This window comes from Tachysurus vachellii, chromosome 9 (assembly GCF_030014155.1).
Source record: "Tachysurus vachellii isolate PV-2020 chromosome 9, HZAU_Pvac_v1, whole genome shotgun sequence".
In the NCBI taxonomy this organism is placed as follows: Eukaryota; Metazoa; Chordata; class Actinopteri; order Siluriformes; family Bagridae; genus Tachysurus; species Tachysurus vachellii.
This window is the reverse complement of record NC_083468.1, coordinates 27,336,664-27,346,663: the sequence shown is the minus strand read 5'-3', so window position 1 is coordinate 27,346,663 and position 10,000 is coordinate 27,336,664. Positions and strand designations below refer to the sequence as shown.

The 10,000-nt window shown below is 40.2% G+C and overlaps 2 protein-coding genes across 4 annotated transcripts in view; both read right to left on the bottom strand.

Moving 5' to 3' along the window:
- Positions 1 to 472: 472 nt before the first annotated feature.
- Positions 473 to 7,324, bottom strand: bcl2l10 (BCL2 like 10). Of its 2 annotated transcripts, none has more exons than XM_060878418.1 (3): positions 7,216 to 7,324; positions 5,189 to 5,605; positions 473 to 1,132 (listed from the first exon to the last, which is right to left on the bottom strand). In XM_060878418.1, exons 2-3 carry the CDS (start codon positions 5,600 to 5,602, stop codon positions 1,010 to 1,012), a joined length of 537 nt encoding a protein of 178 aa, XP_060734401.1. In that variant the 5' UTR covers positions 5,603 to 5,605; positions 7,216 to 7,324; the 3' UTR covers positions 473 to 1,009. The 2 variants fall into 2 exon arrangements, with proteins under 2 accessions (XP_060734401.1, XP_060734400.1); XM_060878417.1 differs by lacking the exon at positions 7,216 to 7,324 and adding an exon at positions 6,012 to 6,146.
- Positions 7,325 to 9,440: 2,116 nt separating this feature from the next.
- Positions 9,441 to 10,000, bottom strand: part of gnb5b (guanine nucleotide binding protein (G protein), beta 5b) — a 13,960-nt gene continuing 13,400 nt past the window's right edge. For both annotated transcript variants that reach the window (XM_060878731.1, XM_060878732.1), the window contains one exon: positions 9,441 to 9,782. In XM_060878731.1, coding sequence (XP_060734714.1) covers positions 9,771 to 9,782 — 12 coding nt within the window. In that variant the 3' untranslated portion in view covers positions 9,441 to 9,770. The remainder of the gene's footprint in view (positions 9,783 to 10,000) is intronic.

Here is a 10,000-nt window from a genome sequence, read left to right as displayed (position 1 = left end):
TCATTGATCAACCTTATTCTGCAGGTACACAGTTGCAGAACTGCCCAAAAGTTTTAGCCCCCTCAATATTCCAAACGTCACATTTCCGGCCAAAAAAAGAAGCTCGGACTCCAGATGATCTTCTCCAACACGATCCAGAAATCCTACAGCTCGTTTCTGCCCTCGGCTTTATAGAGGAGAAACGTTTCATTCATGAGATTATTAAAGCATTTTATATTACAGCTTGTGAGCTTTGGCTCTGTGCCCGTGTGTGATCTAATCCGGCAGTATGTTTTAACACCCCGACATTTTCAGTATTTATTTCAGGAAATGTCAGTCGATGAACGCAAGTTTCATTTTGAGTTTTAGGGGTTTTTTTGGATTCGGTTTCTTCTCTTTCAGAAGAAATTCATCTAGAAACTAAAAGGTCATGTGTTTAAGGTCAGACCTTCCGTCTCTCCGGTCGACTCGACAGCAGCACAAAGGAAACGGCTTTATTGTTCCGAATCAGTTTATTTCTGAAGTATTAAATAAATAAAATAATGCAAAAATACAATTTTTGTCAAGGAAGGGAAATTGGCTAAATATTTTTAAATTAGTTATAATTTACAAAGTTGTATTGGAAACTGGTTAGAAATAAAAACATAGGAATTCTCATGACATGAACTGTAGCACCTTCTGAAATGACATTTAAAGGGACTTTTAACATGAAAAGATGTAAACAAAGTCTCACGATGTATTTATATGGAATCGAGTCTGTACATCAAACTTAAAAAGAAACAGATTAAAAAAAAAAACTCAGAGGACACGATGCAGACGAACGCTTAAAATGCGGGATGTCGGTTTGTGGAAACAAAACAAAACAAAAACAAACTAATTTTCCAGGAGAATTTCAGGAAGTACTGAGTGAGATGCAACACGACCTCTCAGTATAATAAATAGTTCTGTTGGGAACTGAGGAGTTCGAAATAAACAACAAACAAACAAAAAAAATGGCAACAAGAGAGAAAGTAAAGTGAAGGTGAGAGGATCAGCGCACGAGGAGGAAGGTGAGTCCTGCTAGTCCGACACCTGCTGCTGCAAACAGAGCCGTCTTCATGGAGGAATCCTGACCCACCTGAGAGGAGCTCCGGAAGAACTTACAGAAACCGTCCTGTACCAGAAACACACACACACACACACACGTCAGGAGATAAAAACACACTGAACTCTCTTCATGTTTCTTTACAGGATCCTGAATCTACTTGTGAAGATCCAGAGCAGTAACAGACACTGAAGAACACGACATACTTCAGTGAACGACTGAAAATGTTTTCAAACTGAATAGAAAGAAATAAATAATAATAAAAAAAAAAAACACTGGAGTTTTATTCAATGTTGAGTCAAAAAAAGTAAATAAAGTTAAAGTACAGAATTCTGAGATTTAGGATGATTTTATTTATTATATTATTATACTGCTGCAGACGTTACTTAAAGAAATACAGCTGTGTGTGTGTGTGTGTGTGTGAGTATGTGAGTGTGTGTGTGTGAGTATGTGAGTGTATGTGTGTGAGTATGTTTGTATATGTGTGAGTATGTGTATATGTGTGAGTGCTTGTGTGTGTATGTATGTGTGTGTGTGTGTGTGTGTATGTATGTATGTGTGTGTATGTGTATATGTGTGTGTGTCTGTGTGTGTATGTTTGTGTATGTGTGTCTGTGCATATGTGTGCGTGTGTGTGTGTGTGTGTGTATGTATGTGTGTGTGTGTGTGTGTGTGTGTGTGTGTGTGTGTGTGTGTATGTGTGTGTATGTATGTGTGTCTGTGCATATGTGCGTGTGTGTGTGTGTGTATGTATGTGTGTCTGTGTGTATGTGTGTATGTGCATATGTGCGTGTGTGTGTGTGTGTGTGTGTGTGTGTGTGTGTGTTGACGCTGTGTGCTTAAAGCCACCTGCTGTACAGCTCAGAATGACGGACAGGTGCTGGATATTTTTCTGTTTCTCACTCGTTCATTTCTCAGGAAAATGTTTTGAAGTCTGTGAGGCGTAAAAAAGATCAAGAGTGTGTTAACACAATAGAGTGAAAAGCTAGACCAGCTGGGCTTGTGTGTGTCTGAGTGTGTGTGAGTGTGTGTGCGCTCATGTCTAATGGATCGATGAGGACAAAAGTAATGGCACCCTATAAAAGATAACGTGTGTCTGTGGGAGTCGACACACTGCGTTATTACTGCTTGCCTTTTATAACGTTTTGTAGCCACACCCACAAAAACCTTTTGGTAAATTTATTTAATTAGGTTAATTACGTAGTGACGTGGAGCGATCTTTAGTTGTTTATTATTTCTCACCTGATGTGTCCAACATGTCCACGTTCACTAGCTACTGATCAAACGTGCAGATGGAGCACAGGCAAAGCAGATCGGGACCTGTGCAGAAGTTTGTGCACCCTACGTGGTCTAGGAATCCTGTATTCAAACTATTGAGCGGCGTCTTGGTGGTTATGAAGGTGTTTAATGGCGTTGATGGTGGACGTGGGGAAGTGCATTAAAGGTCAACGGGAACAAAAACCCTATAAATCGATACCATGATAAAAACTTGACCTTATTGGAGAGGAAGTGCAGCGCTGACATTTCGGTCTGAGCGTTTTTGTGTAAAAGAATCGCAATGAGCCGCACAAACGTCCACTCGACACGGAAGTGAGGAAAGCCGAGTAGCGTCACTAGCAACCACAAGAGCGGTCGTAACTAATGAGGGTTTCAACGCGTCAGTTGTGTTCGTCACGTTCGGGAAAAAGTGCAGAACGAACAGAACATGAAAAGAAAGTCAGCGGATGGCACTTTATATTAAAAAGGTTACCGTAGCAACCACACAAAACATGCAAAAGTGAAAAAAAAACCGAATGAGACAACAACAAATGCAGCTTGTCTTGTTACCATAGAAACCGTAAAGAAATATAAACTGTGAACACTGGAGACTCCTTCAACACTTCAGACACACACTGTGCACCGTACACCAATAATTACACATCCAACACGTTACTATAGCAACGACAAGGAGCTAATATAAACTTAATTAAAGTAACAGCTGTAAATCACGTCATCTGACCAATCAGAGTCCAGAATTCAGCAGGAGTGTGTGAACGTTTTTAAAGCAAACTAAAGAAAGTGAAACATTTCCTTTAAACCATAAACTACTTCACAAGGCTTCAAAATAATCCAGACTTCAATCTGAAACACACACACACACACACACACACACATACATACACACAAAGACACACACACATACACACACAAAGACACACACATACATACATACATACATACACACAAAGACACACACACATACATACACACACAAAGACACACACACACATACACAGAAACATGCACAAAGAAAGAAACACCCACCCACACAGACACACACACACAAAGGCACACACACAGAAAGAAACACACACACCCACATTTATGAAAACCAAATCCACCTTTCTGGTTTCATGAAGTCCCCGAGACAGAAATGAAATGACAGAAATGCCACTGACATGGTCGGAAACTGCCCACATGGTTTCAGATCCATTGATCTGAAGATTTTCATATGCATACTCACACACACACACACACACACACACACACACACACACACACACACACACACACACACAGAGACACAGAGACAGACACACAGAGACAGACACACAGAGACAGACACACAGAGACACAGACACACAGAGACACAGACACACAGAGACAGACACACAGAGACAGACACACAGAGACAGACACACAGAGACAGACACACAGACACACAGAGACACACACACAGAGACACACACACAGAGACACAGACACACAGAGAGACAGACACACAGAGACAGACACACAGAGACAGACACACAGAGACAGACACACAGAGACAGACACACAGAGACAGACACACAGAGACAGACACACAGAGACACAGAGACACACACACAGAGACACAGACACACAGAGACACAGACACACAGACAGACAGAGACAGACACACAGAGACACAGAGACACACACAGAGACACACACACAGAGACACAGAGACACACACAGAGACACAGACACACAGACAGACAGACAGACAGACAGACAGACAGACACACAGACACACACAGGCACACAGAGAGACACTCACAGAGACACACAGACACAGACAGACAGTGTGTGTGTGTCTATGATTATTATTCATTTATTTCATTATCTGTATTTTATCCTGCACAGGACTGTCAGCTGTGGCTGTTTTTAAAGTACTTTATAACCATAGTATTAATAATAATAATAATAATAATAATAATAATAATAATAATAATATCACATATTCAGCAGCGATTACACACAAACAGTGTGCATCATTTCTCCAGCTAAATTCCTGATAAGACTTTGTTGCCATGGCTACATGACTTTGATTGCTCTGACTGTAGTTAATAATCCTATAAAACAAAAGCTTTCCACATAATCAGCACAAGATTAGTCACCTAAGACGCTTCGTTGTCATGGTTACGCAGGATGACCAGGCTTTGTCTTATTGCTTTAGCTACATTCCTGTTACGTGATCGTTGCTATGGCTACGACTCGAAAGCGGTTATCTTGTCTTTGCTTGTGATCCGTACGAGTGTACACAAGTCTGAGCACAGACTCACGTGACAATCATATCCACAGTCACGCAGGATGATGACCAGCACCTCACACAACACGACGGCTGCTATGGCAACATCTCCGACGCCGTTACCACTCCGTGTTGCGATCAATAGACCCATTAATTCAATCCTATATTACCGCAGTGACGACGTGTGAAATTACGATCCGCCCGATTACATCACACCAAAGAGCACTTTCACTTTTTAGTTCGCTGGCTTCGTTTTCACTTTCACTTTAAAAACTGCTGTGAATTTTTAACTGGGTCAATCATCTGGCAGTAAGGGACCCACTAAAAAGTACACAACAACAACAACAACAACAACAACAACAACCAGTGTGTTTCTTTAAACAACCTTCTAGCTTATACTTCAGGAAATCACCAGAAAATATCTAAATGTTTATAAAATTTCTAAATTCTAAAAATGTTTTTGCACATTTGTGAAATAGGTTTTTGTGTCGTTGTGCTGTTTCTCTCTCTCAGTGAACATGATGTCACTGTGATGATAATCAAACCCAGCCCTAGTGATTACATCAGCAGCACAAGTTCACACAGGTCCTTACCCATCCTCCGTTCTCCTGTAGCCAGTCGCCCTTCTCTGCTCCCAGGTAATCTGCCATGGTCTCTGCGAGCCTCCTGCACCTCTCCGCTCCATTTTCTCTGGAGAACACTTCTGCGGCGACGACGCCGGTGAAAGCGAACAGAGACACGATTCTTCCCCAGTTCAGATTTCCGTCTTCCACCAGCAGGGTCATGACGCTACGCAGGCAGGTGCTTGGGTCCGAGTTCACGCTGCAAGTCGACAGGAAACTGCGTGAAAGGTTTTGAAACTTGACTCTGTGCTGGAGCTCCAGCTCTTTCCCCAACCGGCGCATGGCTTCGGCCGACTCGCTGGGAGGAGTCCGCTGGATCCCGGTGCAGAAGTCAATGTAGTCCTTCGCCAGCTCCAGAGTCTCATTCATTAACCAACAGGACATTTTCTGTGAGAAGGGAAAAAATAAATAAATAAAAGTCAAGATACCGATACGCCATCGTTAGCGGTCCAAGAACCCGTGTGTTTCATTAGCTTTTTCTACCCATTAGATGCATAAGCAATAAAGCTATTAGAACTATTATCTTCTTGTCCTTCTAAAAAAGACCAAACCATATAAGTTCTCCATCACGGTGGTGCTATAGCAAAGGGTTCTCTGTTTAAACACTAATCCCATGAACGCCAGGTCAAACCTCAATTTGAACCTCAGTTTGAACCCCTGTTTGAACCTCAGGATGAACCTCAGGTTGAATTCCAGGATGAACCTCAGGTCAGATGTTCTAGTCCTGAACTAGTTTCATATAAAAACTCAATAAAGATCAGATGGAGTTAGGATTCAGTCCAAATACCAGTACCGTAAGATTCAGAAGTCCAAATGAGGTGAAGCCTGTTCTCTTGTATCCGCTTTTGTGGCCGAATTCTCAAAACTACCGCTGTGTTCGACTTTAAACCAAAACAATTCTAATTCGATAAGAATTAGTCACTTTAACAAAAAGCCCCGCCCTCCTGAGCTCGGATTGGATAAAAAAAATAGCAAACGGCATTCGTACGTCCAATCACATCGTATTGACGTAAAACAGTTGGGAAATGAAATAACGCTCTGGGTTAATAAAGCTATATCAGGCTAAAATCAGGACCTGCCCTGGGCAAGATTTCACCTGGTGCCCCTGGAATCACAGACAATTGTGTTCCGATCATTTTGTTCATAAACTTACACAGAAACAAACTGCACAGCTTTGTCCTGTTTTTTTTATTTTGAAAATATTTTGGAAACACACACAAACTATATAAAAAAAACTATATTACGGAGACCTTGCTTTCCTTGCCTTTCTTACAGCAATAAAATATATATATAATAAATATATAAATAAAATACTTCTCAGGTAATAACATATATATTTATATATATGTATTAATAAAAATAATAATTTGGGCGCACGGGCGCCCCTAGTGGTGGGCGGCGCCCTTAGCATTTGCCTATTCTGCCTATGCGCAGGGGCGGCCCTGCTAAAATAATAATAATGATAATGATAATAATTATAATACAAATTCACAGATGTACATTAAATCCTGACGCAACTCTGCGTTTATAAATGTTCTCTTTTACGACTCGTACAGAAATAAACACAAAGCCGGTTGTTACCCAAAACGGGTGTGTTTTATAAAGCAGAACTGCTCACTGATATCAGTCTTAAAACAGCGCTTTGTTTCTAATGACCAGTCTCAGTGCTGTCGCGTTATTCTCTTACGTATTAAATATTAATCCCGAGCTTGTAATTGCTGCAGTAATTAATAATAAATAAAGAGCTGAATCGGTTCCACAGCTGTCAATGAGACACAAAGGGAATCGGATCCTGCGCGTGCGACTCGGCTCAGCTCGGCTCGGCTCGGCTCGGCAGCGCGCTCACCGAGGCGCGTGCACGCACCACTCAATACACCCACATAAACGCTTCATTCACCAACAACACAAACACACACGGACTTCACGACCACCGTGACATGCACCATAAAAGCACATCTATCATTCTTGTGAAAGGAGAAATGGAACAAACCGCTCACCCTCCCAGCGACGTCAAGCGCTCTCAACGGCAGTTTGAGCCAAAACCGGAAGTGAGCGACTTCACACAACCTATTTAACAGCCCAGTGTGACGTCACAACACGGTTTCCTCTTTCGGTTTCTCCATGACAACATCATGCTTGAACAATTGTACGGAACTTCTGAATGAGGTATAGACATCATTTACATCAGCATACTGATCTCATTGTCCAAAAGTATGTACACCCCTGACTTATTACACCTGTATAAAGTATGTACACCCCTGACTTATTACACCTGTATAAAGTATGTACACCCCTGACTTATTACACCTGTATAAAGTATGTACACCCCTGACTTATTACACCTGTATAAAGTATGTACACCCCTGGCTTATTACACCTGTATAAAGTATGTACACCCCTGGCTTATTACACCTGTATAAAGTATGTACACCCCTGACTTATTACACCTGTATAAAGTATGTACACAAATCTTATTACTTATTACACCTGTATAAAGTATGTACACCCCTGACTTATTACACCTGTATAAAGTATGTACACCCCTGACTTATTACACCTGTATAAAGTATGTACACAAATCTTATTACTTATTACACCTGTATAAAGTATGTACACCCCTGACTTATTACACCTGTATAAAGTATGTACACCCCTGACTTATTACACCTGTATAAAGTATGTACACCCCTGACTTATTACACCTGTATAAAGTATGTACACAAATCTTATTACTTATTACACCTGTATAAAGTATGTACACCCCTGACTTATTACACCTGTATAAAGTATGTACACCCCTGACTTATTACACCTGTATAAAGTATGTACACCCCTGACTTATTACACCTGTATAAAGTATGTACACCCCTGACTTATTACACCTGTATAAAGTATGTACACCCCTGACTTATTACACCTGTATAAAGTATGTACACAAATCTTATTACTTATTACACCTGTATAAAGTATGTACACCCCTGACTTATTACACCTGTATAAAGTATGTACACCCCTGACTTATTACACCTGTATAAAGTATGTACACCCCTGACTTATTACACCTGTATAAAGTATGTACACACATCTTATTACTTATTACACCTGTATAAAGTATGTACACCCCTGACTTATTACACCTGTATAAATGCACTAATGCACTTGTAACTGAATGAATCCAACAACAAACCAACATCTAGTGCAAATATTTCCCAGAAGATCAGAGCTTATTAAGGAATGGGACAACAAGCACATTTGCTGTGATCAACAGGGTGCACAAACTTTTGCTCACATTGTGTAACAGAGATGGAAGCAGTACCGAGAAATGTATTGAAAGCTTACTAAATTAAAAATATACTCAAGAGAAAGTGTTAAAAAAAGGAAGGAATATTTTACTGATGAAGACAGAAACCAAATTAGTTCTGTTATCTGTACTGAACTGACTTAAACGTGTTCATGTATTATGAATTTTTTATTTATATTTATTTCAATACTGTTCAGTTCCACACCAACACTTCAGCTGAGTAACAGTACGGCGGAAAGCCGAGCGTTATGATGTGCTGGTTATAAAACACCTCGTGGCACAAACAAGTGAAATAAAGATCAACAATCATTTACCATGAAAAGACACAAAAACTCTCACTTCTGCTACAGTGACGTTATTGTGGTCCATTTTTTCCTGTGAATCTTTAGAACAAGAAGTTCAACAGACTGGTGGATAAATCAGTTGTTATCACTTTTCATCATGAAGACGTCACAAATCTTATCTTATCTGTACATCAGTACAGAGCGAGGCTTCATCTTCATCAGGTTTGTTTCCGTTGAGTTGACACTGTGTTTTCGCCAACTCAGCTACGAATATCACCAAACACACATCTTACACCATCAGTCCAGAAATAAACACACCTACAATTACAGAACTATACACACTTCTAATTCATGATTGTGTTTAAATCTTTACCTTCATCATCGTTTATGTAACGTTTATAGAAGTCTCTTCAGCACTAAACAAATGAAGGAAACAATGAGATTGTTAATCTGATCGGTGAGTGAGTTTGATTGATGTGTGTTTAATGTGTGTGTGTGTGTGTGTGTGTGTGTGTATTACTCAGATGAATAGATTATAGGCATTTTGGAGTCATTAGCATGTGATTAAGTTAACAAGATTAACAAAATGGATGAATCAATGATGAATAAGAATCAATGATAAATCAGAATCAATGATGAATCAGAATCAATGATGAATCAGAATCAATGATGAATCAGAATCAGAGTGATAACTGAATCACTTTAATATTAATTTGACTCAGTTCCACACTTTCATGATTACTTCATGACTACATTATGCTAATGTTTAGTATTTATAAATGTCTTAATTCTTTATAACGTACACACTAAGCGTTTTAAGTAAACGATAACGTGTGACCTGGTGATCAGGTACGAGTCACCGAGGACTGAGTTAGAGAAATGAATGACAACAGAAATGGGTTAGAAATAAAAGAGTCACTTCTGAATCCATCTTCATATCAGCTCCAAAACTCACTGAGGACTCGAGTCAAGCCCAGATCTGTAGAGAGAGACAGAGAGAGAGAGAGAGAGAGAGAGAGAGAGAGAGAGAGAGAGAGAGAGAGAGAGAAATGTGTGTAAATATATACATATAGATGTAAAGAGAGAGAGAGAAAGAGAGAAAGAGACAGAGAGAGAGAGAGAGATGTGAAGAGGTCAACACACACACACCCACACGCACACACATCACACACACACACACACACGCGCACGCACACA

Excerpts from the sequence above, each read along its gene's own strand:
- bcl2l10 (XM_060878418.1), bottom strand. The coding sequence starts at position 5,602 with ATGTCCTGTTGGTTAATGAATGAGACTCTGGAGCTGGCGAAGGACTAC. Across the intron at positions 1,133-5,188 it reads TACAGGAGAACGGAGGATGG|GACGGTTTCTGTAAGTTCTT; the intron begins GTAAGGACCTGT and ends TTTCTGGTACAG.